The sequence below is a fragment of the Eubalaena glacialis genome, chromosome 15 (genome assembly GCF_028564815.1).
Source record: "Eubalaena glacialis isolate mEubGla1 chromosome 15, mEubGla1.1.hap2.+ XY, whole genome shotgun sequence".
Lineage (NCBI taxonomy): Eukaryota > Metazoa > Chordata > Mammalia > Artiodactyla > Balaenidae > Eubalaena > Eubalaena glacialis.
In genome coordinates, this window is record NC_083730.1 from 28,772,954 (window position 1) to 28,794,423 (window position 21,470).

At 41.1% G+C, this 21,470-nt stretch overlaps 1 protein-coding gene across 5 annotated transcripts in view; it reads left to right on the plus strand.

The window, feature by feature from the left end:
• The first annotated feature begins 5,011 nt into the window (after positions 1–5,011).
• Positions 5,012–21,470, plus strand: part of EPG5 (ectopic P-granules 5 autophagy tethering factor) — a 131,822-nt gene continuing 115,363 nt past the window's right edge. For all 5 annotated transcript variants that reach the window (XM_061168863.1, XM_061168864.1, XM_061168867.1 and 2 more), the window contains exons 1-3: positions 5,012–5,144; positions 18,069–19,013; positions 20,316–20,559. In XM_061168863.1, the coding sequence (XP_061024846.1) occupies positions 5,076–5,144; positions 18,069–19,013; positions 20,316–20,559 (1,258 nt within the window). In that variant the 5' untranslated portion in view covers positions 5,012–5,075. The remainder of the gene's footprint in view (positions 5,145–18,068; positions 19,014–20,315; positions 20,560–21,470) is intronic.

Below are 21,470 nucleotides of genomic sequence, written 5' to 3' on the forward strand. Positions count from 1 at the left end.
GAAAAAATTTATTGGCCTCAGAAGTCTGTTTAAATAAAGTTATGGAATATTTAATTAATTAAGGGAAAAATGAAGTTAGAGCTATCTGTCTTTACAAGGAACTATCTCCAAGATTTTACAAATTAAAAGGACATAGGCAGGGACTTCCCTGGTGGCGCAGTGGTTAATAATCCGCCTGCCAATGCAGGGGACACGGGTTCGAGCCCTGGTCTGGGAAGATCCCACATGCTGCGGAGCAACGAAGCCTGTGTACCCCAACTACTGAGCCCACGCACCACAACTACTGAAGCCCGCGCACCTAGAGCCCGTGCTCCGCAACAAGAGAAGCCACCGCAATGAGAAGCCCGCTCACTGCAACGAAGAGTAGCCCCCGCTCGCTGTAACAAGAGAAAGCCCGCGTGCAGCAATGAAGACCCAACGCAGCAAAATAAGTAAATAAATTTAAAAAAAAAAGGACACAGGCAATATATACATAGACACTGAGTATGTAAGAGTGTGATATATGTACATGGGTAGGAGAAGTCTGAAAGGGTGCACACTGAACTGTTAACAATGGCTAACCCTAGGGAGAGGAGTTTTAACTTTTTATCATGTGTACTTCTATGTTGTTTGCAGACACACTTAAGAATATTATAAAAGTATCACAGAAATGTTTGAAGGAAAGAAAAATTATGTAAACCAAATCCCCAAAAGTCAGCACTGTGATTTTTATGAATAATCCTGTAACTTTTTAAAAAAATATTTATTTAGCTGCGTCTGGTCTTAGTTGTGGCACGCAGGATCGTTCGTTGGGGCATGTGGTCTTCTCTCTAGTTGTGGTGTGCAGGCTCCAGAGCGCATGGGCTCAGTAGTTGTGGCGCGTGGGCTCTAGAGCACATGGGCTTAGCTGCCCTGCAGCATATGGGATCTTAGTGCCCCGACCAGGGATCGAACTCCCGTCCCCTGCATTGGAAGGTGGATTCTTAACCATTGGACTACCAGGGAAGTTCCAATGCAGTAACTTTTAAATGAAATATTTCTGATATTCATCTTGGCCCCAGTGTATGAGTATAAAGTATTGTAAACATGGAGAAAGTGAGCATGGGCTTTCTATCTTAAAAGTCCATTTATACTGTACCACTGCATTGGTTCAAATCCTAGCTCCACCATTTATTGTCTGTGTGAACTTAGGCAAATAGTTCAACCTCTCTGAGTCTTTGTCCCGGTCTGTAAAATGAGAACAATGAAATTATTGACCTTGTAGGGTTGTTATGAGCATCAAATTAGTCATTATGTGAAAAGTACTCAGAACAGTTTTTGGCTGATAGTGAGGGCTCAGGAAACGCTGACTATTACTGCCCAGGGCTCAGTAGTAGCAAACCCATCACTGCTAATTAGCCAGTGATTAACCCTGCTTGCTGACACTGCGAATTTTTTCAGAGTTTCTGCAGATAGAATTTATGTATAGAAAAGACATCTGTCATTACTTTGTTTTTTTGAAATTAATCTTTTGAATTAATTATTTTAAAATTAATCTTCAATTTATTAAAGTCATACACATTTTAAAATTTAGTTTTTCCTAAGTCTTCAAGTTATCTTTATAAATCTCAACATTCTATTTATAAATTTAAATAACCACTTTCGAGGGGGATCTTTAACATTTGGTCAACTCAAATTCAATAGACCAAACCTCTTTAAACAATCGATTCCATTTACAACTTAAATTCCATCAAATGTTTTAAACTACAGTATTAAATTTAATATATTTAAATTTCTTATTTTGCCCAAACTGAACAATAAACTTAACTATTTACACTATTCTGCTAAGGTCTAACAATTTCAGTTTATAAAGTATGCCTCCTTTTCCCCATAGGCTGTGATATTTATTGCAAATTATCTATCCATTGTGTCTGCATCTCAACTAAGCTGTAAACCATGGGAAGTGGAGGTAGGGCCAATTCTGTTTTGGTAAGTAGTGACTGGCACAGGAAGAACTTTGAAGGCCAAAAAGGATTTGAATTGGTAGAGGCCAGAGAGAGTATTCCAGACTGGGAAAAATACCAGCAAAAGTTATGGATAGTAATGGTGGTATAAAGACTTTGTTCATATCTGCCAACTCTTGCTCATGATAATCTTATATACATTTATATGCACACACATACCAGGGTATACAAAATGCAGGTACATTCTGAGTGAAATCGAGGAGGACCCTGTGGGGTTTTCCTGGGAGCAGAACCTCTTCCTTCCCCCCTTCCCCAGTGTCTCCTGCCCTTGTTTGTAGAAAAACTTTAGCCTCCTAAGCCTTCCCTGAGTTTCAAAGAGCAAATTTAATCAGAGAAGTGAAAAACTGTAAAAACAAAGGAAAGCAGTCTAGCAAGACAAGGCTGAGGCCATATCCTTGAGTTGGGCCATATCCTTGAGTTGTTTTACAGACACTAAAACCCCCACCAGATGGAAGATGGTGACTGCATGCTGACCACCAGCATGGAGACCCCAGACCAGCTGGAACCAGAAAACTGATAATTAAGATGCCTGAAACAACATCACTTTGTTACCTCACCATCAACCAGAGAATTGAGCATGAACTGATCATGTACCCTCACATTGTTTTAAAAAACCCTCCCCTAGGACTTCCCTGGTGGCACAGTGTTTGGGAATCCACCTGCCAGTGCAGGGGACATGGGTTCAAGCCCTGGTCTGGGAAGATCCCACATGCTGCAGAGCAACTAAGCCTGTGTGCCACAACTACTGAGCCTGTGCTCTAGAGCCCGTGAGCCACAACTACTGAAGCCTGCACGCCTAGAGCCCATGCTCCACAACAAGAGAAGCCACCGCAATGAGAAGCCCGCTCACTGCAACCAAGAGTAGTCCTGCTCGCCACAACTAGAGAGAGCCCGCATGCAGCAACGAAGACCCAACACAGCCAAAATAAATAAATAAATAAAATAAATTTATATTAAAAAAAAACCTTCCCCTAAAAGTCATTGGGTATTTTGGGTCTTTTGAGCATGAGCTGCCTGTTCTCCTCGTTTGGCCCTGCAATAAACACTGTATGTACCTTCACCACAACTGGGTGTCAGTAGATTGGCTTTGCTGTGTGTTGAGTGAGCAGACCCAAGTTTGGTCCAGTTACCTGAGGACCTGGATAACTTTTTTGTTGTTGTTGAGGATTTGGGATCAAAATACGTGAAACCGTGTTACCGGACAACTGGGTTCGCCTCTTGGTGGGTGTCGAGCCAAAAGACACAACCAAGCTAGAGATCGGGAGACAGAAGGATTTATTACTTGCAGCCAGTAAGGAGAACACTGGGGAACTTTCCCAAAGCAGTGTCTCCCCAAACAGCAAAACTGGGGAAATTTTAAGCTAAGGGATATTCATGAAGGGGCTTGAGAAGAGGAGAATTCAACATTAAATTGGGGCAAAAGTAAACAGATTCCAAGCTTTAGGTGATTGAAGTCAGAAGGGTCAGAAAAGGCCAACATCATCGTCACTTAGGTTCCAGTTGATCTGGTGGTTGAGTGCTGGGGCCCGGGTTGGGGGGTGTTTAAATTCTGCAAAACAGCTGAAGAAAGTGCTTCAGGCTAATCTTTACCTTTGAAACAGAACTGGGAGTCTTTACAGCTGATTTGTTATCTGTGCTATTTTTACTTTTCTTGCCTGATAACAGTCCTTTGTTCTTTTGTTCCCTTAGATCATTACTACTGAGACCTGTTCAAAGGCAAGCACTGTGGCCAGGCTTACATTACAAAATGGGTTAGGCCTAAAATGGCTTCTCTAAAACACATGAATAAAGTATAATGCTGATTAAGTTACCCCCCCACCCCCCCGCAAAAAAAATAAGTTGATATAAAAGTTTAAAAAAATAAAATGGCTCTCTTATGTCAAGTAAGCCATGCCTGGTTCTCTTTCTCTGGGGGACGCCCCTACCCTATCTGCTTACAACTGTATTTTATATGCTCAGTTAGCTCATAAATAAGGCACTGTGAAGACTCCATCTCTGAAGTCCTTTCCAGTTTTCATGCCTTATTCTTGGATATTCTCCCCACTGGCCCCCCTCCATCTCAACTATTTTACCCCACCATCAGACAAAACTCACGTTCATTTGATTCATCAAAAATTTATTGAGCCTACCACTTACAGGCTAGTGTTCTAGAAGGCTCTTGGGATGCCTCAGGGAACAAAACAAAGACCCCTGCCCTTAAGGATCTTACATTCTAGCCAGGTTGACAGACACAAACATAAAAGCAAATTATGTATTTTAAGAGGTACTAAGTGCTTTGGAAAAAAAATTGTAGAGCTGGGAAAGGGAGATGGAGCCAAGTTTTCACAACTGGAATTTTTAAATGAAAGTGTGTAAAATCTACATGAAGTATACTTTTATGGGTCTTGTCTTTTTGCTTTTTTGTCTGCCCTCTTGGGCGCAGATGTTTCTTTGCTGCCTGGGAATTTGGACAGTAATGAAAATAACTACCATTTACAGATATGCTCGCGGCTACCAGGCACCTTTGACGATTAGTCCATTTAATTTTCATTACACTGGAAAAGGCAAGTATCATCTTTCCCCTTTACACAGGTTGAAACTGAAGCGCACAACTGCATAGGCATCAAGGCTCTTGAGCGCAAAACAGAGACTTACGTTGACTTGTCCTGGTTATCTAAGGGTCAAAACAAGACTGACAAGCACTCTCCCCGGACTCCTATAAGTCAACGTGGGTGAGGTGTGCGAGCGCTCCCGTAGCCTAGACCGAGTGCGGCTCGGCGGAGCCAGCAAGAAGTACGTGATCTCACTTCGGAGAGTAACGCCGCGACCCAACACGAGCCCAAGCCACTGGCGAGCGGGGTCGGAGCCCGGCGCGCTTGCCGGGTCAGGGGGTGGGGCCTGGACGTAAGGGGGCGGGGCCACCATCCTCCAGTGAAAAGGGCTCCCGGAGTAGTTTGTCCTACTTTGCTGCCCGTAGAGGCTCCGAGTTGCCGCCCCTCCCCCGGGAGTGGTGGAGATTCGATCACGTGACAGTCCGGAGGCTGGAACTGGGCAGGTTGTGGAAGGAGCAGAGTTTTGACAAAAACAAGCGGCGACGTTGCCATCGCAGGGCCTATGGCCGAGGCGGTGAGGCCCCCGCGCCGGGCCAGGGCCAAGGCCAAGGCCAGCCGGACTAAAACCAAGGTGAGGGAACCCGCCCATCCCATCCTTCCCAGGCCCTGGAAGGTGCGCTCTCTTTTTTCCTCTCTTCGGCCTCTGCAGCCCTCTCTGCCCGTCCCCTGAGCCCCTCTCATTCTCTGTCCCCACCTGCCCGTATTTGATCCCTCCACCCATTGACACCAGACTTGTTCCTCTGTTCCTCCTTCACGTTCCTCTGCCGGACTTTGTCAGGAGCCCTTTTTTTTTCTTTTTCCTCCTGTGACCTCACTAGGCTCTTCCTTTTCTGCTCCTTTCTTGACTTTCCTCACCCGGGTCTAGATTCCTATCGTGAAGCAGCTTTTCTCTTCCCAGTCTCATCTTTAACTCTCTTTTTCTCCTTTATAATCTGTGAACATTTTCAGTCTCTCTTCCCATAAAGAGGGAAGGGACCCCTCCTCCACTCAAGAATGTATCCTTTGGAAGAGCTTTACAGATAGAGACAGAAAGTAGACTGTAGTGATGTGCCTTTTCAATTTAAAAATTCAAGATGACAGTGGTGCTGCTGCTGTTTATTTCTCATTATCCTGGTTGTTTATGATGGGGCACGAATGACCAGAAATTAAACCAGAGCGGGACTCATACAGCAGGAACAGATCTGAATTTTCTGGGTTTCCTGGATTATACTAATGTGTGGTATTGGTGTGATTTAAAGTTGATTTGTCTTGTTTTCAGGCGCAGTCTGGGCTTTCATTTCGTTCCCATATGTTTTCTGAAATGACATTTATTTTACAGTGAACAGATTAAATGCTGCCCGTGGATAGCTGGACATATATAATTTTGGCTTACCTGAAACTGATTTTATATTAAGGAAATAATGAAGGTGGTATTAAAAATACAGGAAATTTCCTTTCCTACAAGTAGGTGATGTTCCAGAGCAGGTGTAACTTAAAAATGTTACAAAAATAAAATTTTCTCATGAGAACAAGATTTTAACAGGAGACTCATGTTCAAAGCTACCATATTTAATAAGCTGTAAATGACTTATGTAGATCCCTTTCCTTATGATGCCTTTTTAAAAAAAACTGTAGTGGAGTTATGTGCATCAGTGTACCCAGGTCTGTGAGGAATTACTCTGCGGAGAAAGCCATTTTGCTACTAATTTCAGAAACATTTTTAAGAGAAGTAATTTTGCATTGTATTGGGCTGGTAAAGGACTACCTAAATAGAGGAGGAAGTAAAAAGCCATTGGTCAGCCATGCATAAGGTCCCTGACCCTAGAATACAGTAGTGTATAACATGTAAACATCCATCTATAGAGAGCAGAATCTTAATTCTCAACCTGTAGGGTTTTTTTTTCAAAATGAATGATGAAACTAAAGCCTAGATAAGTTAAATGATAAGCCAGAAGTCATGCAGTTAGTAAGAGACTCAAGTTAAAGCCCAAAATCTTAATTCTCAGTCCAGTAGCTTAATAATTGTTCTACATATCTATGTGTATCTATAGATAGAATGTTATAAATACTTCAAAATGGTCAGTTAAGAGGATTCTCTGTTATTTTGTTTAGAACAGATTTTCTAAAATAAAAAATTAAAAAACTTAAATCCATCATGAAAAACCAATTGCTCATTTTATTTTTTTAAGATTTATTTATTATTTATTTATTTTTTTGGCTGTGTCAGGTCTTAGTTGCGACACGTGGGATCTTTGCTGAGGCGTGTGGGGTCTTTTCGTTGCGGCGTGCAGGCTTCTCTCTAGTTGTGGCATGTGGGTTTTCTCTCCTCTAGTTGTGGTTGTGGTGCGCAGGCTCCAGGGCGCGTGGGCTCTAGTTGAGACCCGCAAACTCAGTAGTTGTGGCGCACGGGCTTAGTTGCCCCCTGGCATGTGGGATCTTAGTTCCTTGACCAGGGATGGAACCCGCATCCCCTGCATTGTAAGGCGGATTCTTTACCACTGCGCCATGAGGGAAGTCCCCAATTGCTCATTTTATTGACACATTGTGGGCAACCTCCCTACACAAACATAAATTTATTTTTTATCTTTTAAAATTTATAAAGAGGCCTTCATTTCAGAGGTATTTGGTCAAACCAGAAATCCCTGACATACTTTTAGTCATCTTTCAAATCTAGTCAGTCACTAAGGCTTACCAATTGTATTTTGTAACTATTCTCTTGATTCTGCCCATTTCTCTCCATCCTGACTAACTCCACCATCCTCCAAGGAAGATTTCTTGGATTTTTGCTAAAATGGCCTTTCCAAGTTCATTCTTGCTGCCCATTCTCTAAACTAAGGCTGGATTGATATTTTTATAAACAAAACCCCAAAATGATTGCTCTCCTACTTAAAGCCTTTCAAAGATTTCCCATTGCCCAGAGTCCAAGAGTCCCAAGTATGGACTCAAGGCCCTAAACTCTCTGGATTCTGTCTTTCTCCTCAGCCTCTGGTCTTCACTACTGTCTCTTTTGATTCTCAACCGTGTATGTGTCCTTTCCTGCTTTAGGGCCTTTGCTCATTCATGAGGTCTCTGCTTAAACCTCATCACCCTCATCACCCACATTACCCCCCCCAGCCCCCCCCAGTAGCGCTCTGCACCCCTTTGTGTCACTCATCTCACTTGCAGTTACTTTGTTAACATCTCTCTTCTCCCTTAGACTGTGAGCTCAGTGAGGGAGGGACCTGTCTTTTTCCTAATACCCTTTACAGCCCTTGTAGGCATTTGATAATGTTTGTTGAATGAAGGAAAAAATACCGGTATTGAAGAATATTTACAAGCTTTGTCACTCAGAAGAATTTACTCTGGTAAATTTCCTCTAAATAGTATGAGAAAACAAATGGAAAAAGTCCACGACATCAGCAACGCCCTCATACTTCTCAGTTTAGAAAATTGATTCTTCTCTTAGAATAAATAGATTTATTACTTAGTGCTGGTTATGGTTTGGTTATGATCATGAAGTCCTACATTAATGAAACCTTTACCATTGTGGTGTGATTTGGTTACTGTTTATGGAACCATAAAGTAGTTCCAAGGCTCATTTCAGGAAGTGAGGAGTGTCATGTGCTTTTGCCTTTAGATAGTTTGACCCAGCAGCTGACCTATATTCCTTAATGTTAATCATTTGGAAGATGAGCTCACATTGCTAGTTTGTGGTTGTCTGGTGCTTATCACTTGATACCTAAGAGATAGTCCTGATTAGTTTCACCCACCTTGGAGGACCCTGACTTCGTTGATCATGGTAGATTATGGGTTAAGAACAGTAGATTTTTAGATTGGACTTACTCTGCAGAAGCAGTATATTTTATAGTCATGGAAAGTATTTTTACAGTTAATACTAAATTCTGAATGCCGACAACTCATTAATCGTAAGAGCATATTGTAATTGCTAAGGATAGACTGAGATGTGTCCCAGAAAACTGATAACAGAAACAGAGACCTTTAAATCCCCATCGCCTCTTGCTTCTTGGCCTAGATGATTTCTACCTCTTAGTCCCTCCTTCCCATGAGTGATTATAGGAGTGAAGTTGGGGGATGTTCTATATTATTTAGATCCTTTTGTGCCTCCTAAGATCCATTTATTTGTTGAATAAACACTCATCGATCACCCACTATGTCCCAGAAACTGTTCTAAGCACTTGGGATGTAAGCAGAGGAAAAATAAAAAATAAAAAAAAGAACCTGGCCTTAACGTAGCTTGCATTCTAGAAGGAGAAGACAGACAAACAGAAAACTACATAAAAAAATAAATAAAATGTATAATATATTAGAAGATGACAAGTGCTATGGAAAAAGAAAAAGAGGAACAGAGTAAGGAGTTGAGTACTGGTGATTAGGATGGGTTGTGATTTTTTAAAAAAAATAAGTTTATTTATTTATTTATTTTTGGCTGTGTTGGGTCTTTGTTGCTGTGCGCAGGCTTTCTCTAGTTGCGGCGAGTGGGGGCTACTCTTTGTTGCGGTGCGCGGGCTTCTCATTGCGGTGGCTTCTCTTGTTGCGGAGCACGGGCTCTAGGCACACAGGCTTCAGTAGTTGTGGCTCGCGGGCTCTAGAGCACAGGCTCAGTAGCTGTGGCGCACGGGCTTAGTTGCTCCGCGGCATGTGGGATCTTCCCGGGCCAGGGCTCGAACCCGTGTCCCCTGCATTGGCAGGTGGATTCTTAACCACTGCGCCACCAGGGAAGTCCGGGTTGTGATTTTTATATAGGCAGTCAAGATAGTCCTTACTGAAGGTGAAATTTAAGTAAAGACATGAAAGAGATGTGGGAGTTAGCCATTTGGATCTTGGGAACACCTGGGGCAAATGCCTTATGGCAGTAGCAGTGTCGTTAGGGTGGAGTGCGTGAGGGGAGAGCATTTGGGATGAAGTCAGGAAGGTGACACAGGGCCAGGTCGTGTAGGGCCTTGTAGGCCATTGTAAGGATTCATACTTTGAGTGAAATATGGAATCACCTCAGGGTTTCAAGCCGAGGAGTGATATGATCTAAGTTATTTTAAAGGGTCACTGTGCTTCCTTTGTTGAGAACAGACTTTAAGGGAGCAGAAGTACGAGCAGAGAGACCATCTAAGAGATGTTTGCTGTGATCCAGGTAGGAGATGATGGTGGCTTGGACCAGAGTTGTAAAGCAGAAGTGGTAAGAAGTGTTTGCAGTTTGGGAGTTTCTGAAGATCTAGCCAAGACTATTTGTTGGTGGTTTGGATGGGATATGAGGAAACAGTCAGGGGTGACTCTGAGATGGAGGAGGCAGTGAGTAGGACAGCTTTTTTAAAATTTTATTTATTTATTTATTTATTTATTTATGGCTGTGTTGGGTATTCGTTTCTTTGTGAGGGCTTTCTCTAGTTGCGGCAAGTGGGGGCCACTCTTCATCGCGGTGCGTGGGCCTCTCACTGTCGCGGCCTCTCTTGTTGCAGAGCACAGGCTCCAGACGCGCAGGCTCAGCAATTGTGGCTCACGGGCCCAGCCGCTCCGCGGCATGTGGGATCTTTCCAGACCAGGGCTTGAACCCGTGTCCCCTGCATTGGCAGGCAGATTCTCAACCACTGCGCCACCAGGGAAGCCCAGTAGGACAGCTTTTGGGGACAGATCAGGAGTTCAGTTTAGGACATGCTAATTTTGAAATAAATGTCTGTCAGACATCCAAATGGATTGGATATGTGGATATAGGGTTTGGGAGAGATAAAAGATTTGGGGTCATCAGCATATAGATAGTTATTTAAAACCAGAGACTGAACTAGGTTACCTTAGGAGCGAGTGTAGTATAAAAAGGTGACAAGAACAGAACCCAAGGGCACTCCAATTTTGCGGGGAGAGGCGGAGGAATCAACAAAGGAGTGTGAGGAGTGACCGGTGAGGTAGTATATGTTTGGGATCCTAGAAGCTGAGAGAAAAAAGTGTATGAAAGGAAGAGGAAGAGATCAAGCATGGAAAGTGCTGCTGATACATGAAGTAAGATTGTTAACAGCAACACAAAAGAAGTGGCAGCCAGGAGGAGATGTTGTATTCTCAGCAAAATGTATAATCCCCATCCTTCTCCTTTTTACTTGTAAAGCATTCTTGTGCATCCCAAGGAGAGTGGGTAAAATTGCCCTGAGAGCTCTTGAGCTGATAGTTGGACTCATGTGTCCAAGCCCTTTTTATCTATTCTGTGGCAGGCATTGTGCTAAGTGCTGTGGATACAGACATTCATGATAAACAGACCCTGCATTTAAAGTAATCCCATGGCCAAGGAGCTTTGCCTGTTTGGTTCACTTCATGTACCCCATGTACTAGAACTATGCCTAACATACAGTAGTAGTTACCTAATAAATATTTTCAGAATAATGAAAAAAAAATAAAGTAATCCCACTAAAGTATTCTATGTAGTATGTAAAATTGAACCATTATCATTTATGAAGAAGTAGCTCATTAATATTTTTAAGGATGGAAAGGAGTTGTAATTTTTTTACTTAGTACAGTTTAAAGAGGAAGAACTGCAAGTGATGAATGGAAAGTGACCATTTATTTTCTAGAACTTAAAAAAAAAAACAACTTTTTTTCTGATTGCAAAAGTGCTCATTGCTTTAAAAAAGTGTGTATGTATGAGTATATACACACAGAGAGAGAAGTATACAACACAGAAATGAAATGCCCTGAATTCCATCTCTTGGAGATAACTGTTGGTAGCAGTTTGTTATGTGCTCTTTATGTTTTTTCCCCACACATACACCAACACTCTAGGGCATATTCACTGTAATGTATGGTTAAGTATGTCTTTCTATGTTTATTAACAACTCTTCTGTTTCTGTATAACTTCTTGATTATTTTTTCTCCTGTGGAATTATTTTAAAATTGGTTCTCTACCTGTATGTAACTTATGTAGAGATCAAAAATCAAGAAATATTAATCTCTAGGCCATTTTCAGTTGTAAGAAACATGTCTTTTGGTTAAAATAAAATTATGTAAGCACTAATTTTTGCACACACAACTTAATACACGTGGAGTTCTGTTTGAATTTTATTCTGTGATCTATAATGATTGTTATATATACAGTAGGTTCTAATCTTTATCTCTGGTTAACTCAAGTAGGCAAAGTAATTGGAAGTTGGCTTTCTTTTTTGTTTTTAAATGAAATTTTGTATCTTAAGTGTAAAATTTGATTCAGATTTTGGCATAAAAGTTCAGTTTCCTCTGAATTCATTGGATAGTCCCTTTGCTTTCTGCGAGGCATATAAAAATAAACTTCTGAATGTGCTAGAGCACATTTGTTGGATAATTCAATAATTTCTTCATTTTAGGATGCTAGTACCTAGGAGCTCAGCATACAGTTGGTACTCAGTAAATTCTTGTTAATTATAAGTCATCATTATTGTTTCAAGAAATGTTTATTGAACAAAGTGTTGAAAATCAGAGGCAAATCAGATCCAAAAAGGCATGAGATATATTCTCTGGTCTCAAGATATTTGTGGTCATTTGGGGGACACAACATAAAGATAAATAACCATATGTGGTAGCACGTGACCAGGGTCAGATGGCAAGTACACACTGCAGAGTTCAGAGTAAAGCATGTGCTGCGGAAGACTGAAGATTTTGTCTTGGGACAGGATCATAACCGAGTCATCAAAGGCACTGAGTGCCGAAGTTAAGAGTCAGACTTTCATTAAGTGGAGAGCTGTGATTGTTTTTGTGGTGTTCAGGGTAGTGTTTTAGGGAGACCAGTCTTATAGTGGTGTTTGGGATGAATTGGTGGTAGGGCAGAGGCTGGAGGCTAGGAGACCTTTCAGGACCTGCTCCCCTCTTCTGTGCTTTGGAGAAGTGAATTGAGCCACAGGGAGCTCACCACTGGTTAGAGGCCATGGCGTTGGTGATGAACACAGTGAATCCTTTTTCCCTCCGCATATGCACCCCAGACATCCTGCCCTATCCAGGGGTCTGTGAGGGGCAGGGTCAGGCCTTTGCTACCCTCTCAAACAGTTGTGTGTCTCGCAGTTGTTCATCCTTTCCTTCTGCCTTCCTTCTCTGATCTGGCCAGTCCATTCTTTGAATCAAATTACCAGCTTTTCTCTCCTTTCCCCCACCTCCTTTCCTGGGGCAACCCCAGGTTAATTCCTCTTTGGACCTAACTTCATAACAACACAGGTGGAGAATTAAACAGAGAAGCACTGAGTTCCACCCCCAAGGGAAATAAAGCCCAAAGTCTTATGTGTTCTTCCCTGGGATCATTAGGAAGGTTTAAAAAATTCTTTAATTGATTATCTAACCACATTATCTGTTGCTGTTATGGTTGTGATTATTCCCAGGAAGGTAGATCTGCTGGATGTGGGCCTGCAAGTTTGATAGTAGCAGCTGGAGACTTCATTTTATTTAGTTGAGGGGAAGAATTTGAAATTGCAAGGGCAGTCATGGAGTAGGGAAAGAGGAAGTGGTTTGGTGGGGTCAGAGTTGGGCAACAACTTCCCTTGGCAAAGGGAAGTTAAAAACTACCTGAGGGACAGGCTGGAGAGGAAGCCTGAGGTGGCCTGTGGGTTGGAGGAGGTGTGTTTATTTGCTGTGCCCTTGATCTTGTGGCCCATCTTGGCCTACTTCCAGCTCCCTATCTTCTCTTCCAGTTAACGTTTAACACCCCCAGAGGTCTCTTACAGTTTAAGAAAAGACAACTAAAATTTTCTCCCTCTATTTCACATTCCCGTCTCTACTTCCTTACTTTTCATTTATTTCTCAACTCTCTGAGTTTTTAAAATCTTCCATCTTTTCATCTAACAGCTTTATTGAGATATAATTCACACACTATACTTATTTAAAGTGTATAATACAGTGGTTTTTGGTATGATCCAAGATTGTGTCACCATCACCATGGTTCGGAATGCCAAACTCTTTTGCATAGAGAAGCATCACGTTCGCTTCCCACCAGCAGTGTTTGAGGGTACTAATTTTTCTACATCCTTGTCAACACTTATTATCATCTGACTTTAGTCATCTTAGTGGGTGTGATATGTTACCTCATTGTGATTTTGATTTGCATTTCTCTGATGACTAATAATGTTAAGCATCTTTTTATGTGCCATTTGTATTATCTTTGGAGAAATGTCTGTTCAGATCCTTTGCCCATTTTTAAATTGGATTGTTCATCTTTTTATTCTTGAGTTACAAGAGTTCTTTTTTTTTATTCTGTATATAAGCCCCTTATACGATAATTGATTTGAAGACATTTTCTTCCATTCTGTGGGGTTGTCTTTCCACTTTCTTCATATTTTGATTTTCAGCACAAAATCTTAAAATTTTTATGAAGTCCAATTTATCTTCTTTTTTCTTTTGTTGCTGTGCTTTCGGTGTCATGTCTAACAAGGCTTTGCCTAAACCAAGGTCACTAAGATTTACTCCTATTTTTTTTTGAGAAGTTTAAAAGTTTTAGATCTTATGTTACGTCTATGATCCTTTTTGTTAATTTTTGTATATGATATAAGATAGGGGTACAATTTTATTCTTTGGATATCCAGTTGTTTAGCACCATTTGTTGAAGGCTGCTCTTTCCCCATTGAATTGTCGTGGCATCCTTGTTGAAAATCAGTTGACCTTAAATATGAGTTTATTTTTGCTTTATAACAAAGTGAATCAGTTATACATATACATATATCCCCATATCTCTTCCCTCTTGTGTCTCCCTCCCTCCCACCCTCCCTATCCCACCCCTCTAGGTGGTCACAAAGCACCGAGCTGATCTCCCTGTGCTATGCGGCTGCTTCCCACTAGCTATTTTACATTTGGTAGTGTATATATGTCCATGCCACTCTCTCACTTCGTCCCAGCTTACCCTTCCCCCTCCCCGTATCCTCAAGTCCATTCTCTAGTAGGTCTGTGTCTTTATTCCCGTCTTGCCCCTAGGTTCTTCATGACCATTTTTTTTTTTTTTTTTTAGATTCCATATATATGTGTTGGCATACGGTATTTGTTTTTCTCTTTCTGACTTACTTCACTCTGTATGTACAGACTCTAGGGCCATCCACCTCACTACAAATAACTCAGTTTCATTTCTTTTTATGGCTGAGTAATATTCCATTGTATATATGGAATATATGATGGACACTTGATGGACACTTAGGTTGCTTCCATGTCCTGGCTATTGTACACAGAGCTGCAGTGAACATTGTGGTACATGATAAAGCAGAAACTAACATACCATTGTAAAGCAATTTTTCTCCAATAAAGATGTTAAAAAAACAAACAAAAAACCTAGGGGCAGGACAGGAATAAAGACGGTGTTGTAGAGAATGGACTTGTGGATACGGGGCGGGGGAAAGGTAAGCTGGGATGAAGTGAGAGAGTGGCATGGACATATATACACTACCAAATGTAAAACAGATAGCTACTGGAAGCAACTGCATAGCACAGGGAAATCTGCTTGTTGCTTGGTGTCCACCTAGAGAGGTGGGATAGGGATGGTGGGAGGGAGATGCAAGAGGGAGGAGATATGGGGATATATGTATACATATAGCTGATTCACTTTGTTTTACAGCAGAAACTAACACACCATTGTAAAGCAATTATACTCCAATAAAGACATTAAAAAAAATAAAAAGCTCCCAACAACTTGAAAAAAAAAAAGACAAGAAATAAAAAATGTTAATAAAAAAAAAAGTTTATTTCTGGATTCTCAGTTCTGTTTCATTGATCTGTTTGTCTGTCCATGTGCTAGAACCACACTGTATTATTGTAATTTTGTAGTAGATTTTGAAATTGCGAAGCATGAGATCTCCAACTTTGTTCTTCTTTTTCAAGATTGTTTCATCTATTCTGGGTTCCTTGCATTTCCTTATGAAGTTAAGGATCAGCTTGTCATTTTCTGCAAAAAAGGCAGCTGGGATTTTGATAGAGATGGTGTTGAATTTGTATATCAATTTGAGGAGTATTGCCATATTAACAATATTGTGATCTGATCCATGAAAATGGAATGTGTTTTCACTTATTAGTCTTTAATTTCTTTCAAATTTTGTTTTGTAATATTCAGAGTATAAATTTTACATTTCTTTTGTTAAGCTTATCCCTAAGTATTTTGTTCTCTGTTCATTATAAATGAAATTGTTTTCTTAATTTCATTTCATGATTGTTCAACTCACTAAAATTTGGCCTCTGCCCTGATCAGTACACCAGTATTTCTCCCACTGTAGTAACCATTGGCCTCCCTCTCCTAATTTTCTTTTTCTGACCTCTCAATCTGACAAACCTATTTATTATAGCTAGTGTGCTAAACATCATTGCAGTGTAATTGGACCCACTTTTTCATTTTCTTATAAATACTCATGTAATGCTTTCCTGGTATTCATGATTTTAGGCAGTTTGGCAAAGTGGTTTGTATGCACTGTGTGGCTGTTCTCTGAATCCGATATCCACGGTTCACAGTGCAGATTAAAGTAATTTTGGAGGGACACGTTGCTTCTTGCATCACTACCATTTGTAAACATTTGGTAGTTCATTACCAGCAAGTTGAGCTCAAATTCCATTTCAAAAACATTCGTCTTTTCTTCCTAATATTAGGTGCATATAAATGTTTTACTTTTTTGGCTATTTACTTGTCGGCTTTTTTTTGCTGGACGTTTGCTGGACAACATAATCCAAAATCACTGATAACTTTGTAACCATCATTTTGCCTTCCTTAAAATTTCACAGTGGGGACTTCCCTGGTGGCGCAGTGGTTAAGAATCGCCTGCCAATGCAGGGGACACGGGTTCGAGCCCTGGTCCGGGAAGATCCCACAGGCCGCGGAGCAACTAAGCCCGTGCGCCACAACTACTGAGCCTGTGCTCTAGAGCCCACGAGACACAACTACTGAGCCCACGTGCTGCAACTACTGAAGCCCGCGCACGTAGAGCCCGTGCTTCTCAACAAGAGAAGCCACCACAATGAGAAGCCCTCGCACCACAGCGAAGAGTAGCCCCCGCCCGCCGCAACTAGAGAAAGCCCGCGTGAAGCAACGAAGACCCAACACAGCCAAAAAACACCCCACATTAAAAAAAAGAAAATTTTATAGTGAGGGAAGCATTTGAGTGAGTCAGTCATTTTTTAGTTTCTTTGGATGTAACAATTTTATTTAAATAAATAAATAATAAATATTTCCATATTTTTTTTCTTCTTTTTTATCCAGGCTTCTTTCCTGTGTATCTAGTTTGTGTGTTAATGCCAGAGATAATTCATTAAAAAACCATAATTTATTTTATCTTATTTTTTAAATGGTTAACTTTTTTTTGGTTTTTGGTTTTTTTGGAGTTAATTTTGGATTTAATAAGTTACAAATATAATACAGAGAGTACCATATGCCTTTCATCCAGCATCTTCTTGTGTTATGTAACTGTAAATTCTGTGTTGTAGAACATTTATCACAACCAACAAATTAACATTGGTACAATGCTATTAGCTAAAATATAGAACTCTTTTGAATTTCACCAGTTTTCTTGCTAATGTCCTTTTTCTGTTCCAGTGTCCAATCCAGGATCCTACATTGCATTCAGTTGTCATGTCTCTAATAGTTTTCTCCAGTCTTTTGATAGTTCCTCAGTCTTGTCTTTTCTTTGATGATCATAACACTTCAGTTATTTTGTAGACTTTTCCTTAATTTGGGTTTTTGTCTGGTGTTTTCTCATGCTTAGATTGAGGTTATACATTATTAGAAAGGGTACTGAAGAGGGGATAAGCCTTCTCAGAACATCGTATGGGGATGTATTACTGGTTATAGTAACCCTGATCACTTGGTTAAGGTGTTGACTGCCAGGATTCTCCACTGAAACTTACGATTTTTCCCTTTGTAATTACTAAATATTTAGGGGATACTTTGAGACTATACAAATATTCTGCTTCTGCTTAAATTTTCACTCACTTTCATTACTTAGTAGATCTTGCCTCTTGCCTGTGGCAGTTATTACCATGGTGTTCTAATCGTGATTTTCTGTTTTTCTCATTCCATCTACATTTATTAATTGGACTTCTGTAAGGAAGAGTGCCACTTCTTGTCCATTAAGAAAAAAAATACATATATATATATATATATGTTTATATATTTAGTTATGTGAGTATGGACTCATGGATATTTATTTTATTCTGAGGTTATAATCCAGTACTATAGTTATTTATTTCATTGCTCAAGTTGTCCTGACTTTTTCTGCCTGAAATTTGAATAAATATGTTTGTCAGGATGCAAACCTGTTGAAGCCTAAGATACTTGGAGACTGTTCTCTCTTACTTAACCTCTAGCAGAATGGAGAACAGCCTAATTAAGACTTTCCTTCTCCATTCTTGAATCATAATTTGTTGCTCATTCTCATGTCTTCCTCTGTAGGGATTAGACTAGTGAATCTCCCAAATTCAGCATTCTCAAAATTGAATAATATGAAATATGAAACACACTGCTTATGAAGTGAACTTAGATTTTTTTATACAATTTAAAAATTCCTCATGTTGAAAGCATCAGTTATTGTTATAAATTATTTCACATTATAAATCTTGTTTTTAGGAAAAGAAGAAATATGAAACCCTTCAGAGGGAAGAGTCTGATGAAGGCTCCCTTCCAAAAACCTCCAGAGAGCTGGAAGTCCCTACCCCAGCTTGTGAATTCAAAGGAGACCATCTAAAGGAGTTAACTGATTCCCAGCTCCAGAATGATGCTAGTCGACAAGACGAGAGTGAAATGTTTGATGTACCACTCACCTCCTTAACTCTAAGCAATGAAGAGTCCCTGACATGTAAAACAGAGAGTCTAAAGGAGGGAGAGGAGATCAGAGCCTGTGCTGGGGATGATGCAGTCAAGCCGAAGGTCGATCCTGGAGGCAATGTCGGAACCAAAGTAGAACCCCCCGAGAACATTGCAGAAATGGAGGAAGATAAACTGGTACAATGTGGACCTTTGGAAAGCACACTGCAATCTAATGTTTCTTATATTCAGCAGGAAGTGGAAAATTTGAAGGTCAGAGATACTCAGAATAGGAGAGAAGACAAAGAAGCCTTGGGTCTTTCTTCAGAGGTGCTACAAAATGTTGGCTTGCAGAGTTCTTGTGAAGCCAAAGACATTTTTCAGCCACCTAGAGGGAAAAAACTGTATCCCCAGTTGCCAGCTGAAACTGCTGGGTATGTACCGGCTTTGGTGGCAGTGAAACCCTTGCTTCGTAATGAGCGACTCTACCCGGAGCTCCCATCTCAACCAGAAGTAGTACCATTTACTGAAGAACAGCTAAAAGTCTTTGAGCCTGGTTCATGGCTGGAAAATGTTGAGTCATATTTAGAAGAATTTGACAGCATGGCTCATCAGGACAGGCATGAATTTTATGAGTTGCTTTTGAACTACTCTCGCTGTAGGAAGCAGCTGCTGCTGGCTGAAGCTGAGCTCCTTGCTCTGATGTCTGATTGCCAAAATGCCAAAAGTCGACTGTGGCACTTCAAGGAGGAACAGTTGTCTGTACAGGTATATTGACTAGTGTTCTGTAAAGCTTGCAGGAGCCTGGGGAATTTGCAGTGGAGCTGCTATTCCTGTGATGCCATTGAGGTCTGGAGTCTGCTCCTTTTACCCACTGACCCTGTCTTAGCCCATAGTAATTGAGAGCAGGAGTCATAGTGTCATGTGCCCACAGGGGCCAGGCAGGTAACCTGGAGAAGTGAAACAGGTCGAGTGGGACGGTGATCACTGGGTAAGCTCATGCCTGGTCCAGCAGGGGGAGCTGCTCTTGTGTTATAGTTGATTGTTGCTGTGAGGTTATATTGGTTCAGCATTGCCACATCTTATATTTTTCTAAGAGAAGCTAGAAACCTGGATTTTTATGTGAGGGATCCTGATTTGTAAATGTTGGCAACTAAATACACACACACACACACACACACACACACACACACACTCTCACTCACTCACTCATGCACAGTAGAGGCCAAAGCAAGTCATGTCTCCAGGTCAGATTCAGCCCGTGGGCTGTTTAGCTTGTGACCTTAGGCATAATACCAGGAACATCTAATGGGTAGAGAGTGTCAAGGGGAGGATGATCCATGGAACGAGGTCAAGAGGAAATGAGAAAATAGGGAAGGCAATAAGATGTGACCCTAGGGAGGCCAAGGTGCCATCAGGAAAGCCATTGCATAGTGGCCTGGGAGGGATGGCGAGGAAGAGAAGGCCACTCTTGACAAGTTTAGCAGCGAAGGGAAGATGGAGGAGATGTCAGGGAGAAACGGGTGATTTCCCCCAACCCTAATTGTCATTCTTTGGAGACCTGTGTATCTCTTTGTAGATAGGAAGGATCCTGTGGAGAGGGAAACTTGAACATACTGAAAAAGAGAAAATAGAATCAATGAAACAGTTGGAGGGGTAATATTGGAAAGGAGGGGTTTGTTTTGAGCAGAATCACAAAGAATGGTGAGGGTAAGTACAGAGATGTTTTGAGGTCTCTTGAAGTTGAGGGATATCACATTGACCTCAGTGTTTATAAAGTAGAAGGTAAGGTCATCAATCATGAGGGTCTTAGAGACAAGCTCTATTGTTTTCTTGCACCTTTCCCCACCTACTGCATTTTAGGGTTTCTCTTCTCGTCTCTGAACTTGTGATGCCTTTGTGATTGGCACCTGGTTGTATAGTAGCTTTATTGTTTTCTACGTGGTAGTATTGTTCCCTCACTGTGATTTGTAAGCTCTTTGAAGATGGTACCGAAGCCTGTGTATTGTATACAGGCTTCAAGAGCAAAGAGTAACTGGCTTCATATCTTACCCTTTTGCCCACTGCTAGGGTATCTGTGCTGATCAAGTGAAAGTTTCAGGCCATCATCGCTACCAGAGAGTGGAGATGAATGAAAATGCACTGGGAGAGCTAAAAAAACTGTTTGATGCCAAATCTGAGCACCTCCACCAGACCTTGGCGCTGCATTCTTACACTTCTGTGCTCTCACGGTTGCAAGTGGAGTCTTACATCTACACATTATTCAATAGTTCGGCTGTTCTGAGATCTTTAGCAATTCATCAGGAAGGCCAAGGTGTGTAAGTAATGAAAGTCTCACTCTTTCTTGTGGTCTAAAATATAAAAAGAATTGAGGCATTCAATCTGGTTGAATCTACTGTGTGCTGATATTATAAGGGATAATTTGTGCTTGCTGTTTTACCTTACCTCCCCCAATATAGGACTGAGATCTGCCTTAATAACATTTCTTGGGAGCAGTGCCAGGTCTCCCTACCCCGTGGGCTGTCATTCTCTGCTTCTCTAGGAAGCCGAAAGTTTACTTTTTATCATTAATGTCTCTTACTGTCCTAATTTATGTGCTTGTTACCAGTTCAAGTCCAAATTTAGTTTTTGATTCTAAAACTAATAATCACAATACTTTTTCATTCTCTGTTGCACTTTATTTTTGCTTGTCCATTTTGTTGGGGTGTTTAATTTTCATCAGAGCATTTATAATGTTCTGAATTTTTCATCTTATTTTGGGTTTTAAGAAATTAACCTTGGGCTTTCTTGGTGGTTCAGTGGTTAAGAATCCGCCTGCCAATGCAGGGGACACAGGTTCGAGCCCTGGTCTGGGAAGATCCCACATGCCGCGGAGCAACTAAGCCCGTGTGCTACAACTACTGAGCCTGCACTCTAGAGCCCGTGAGCCACAACTACTGAGGCCCGCACGCCACAACTACTGAAGCCCATGCGCCTAGAGCCCGTGCTCCACAACAAGAGAAGCCACCGCAATGAGAAGCCCGCGCACCGCAATGAAGAGTAGCCCCCGCTTGCCGCAACTAGAGAAAGCCCGTGCACAGCAACGAAGACCCAACGCGGCCAAAAATAAATAAATAAATAAATTTATTAAAAAAAAAAAAGAAATTAGCCTTTACTATATGATAAGTATTACTTATGCAATTTTTATTTCTTGGAGAGATACTAGGATCATTTAAAATAAAAAAA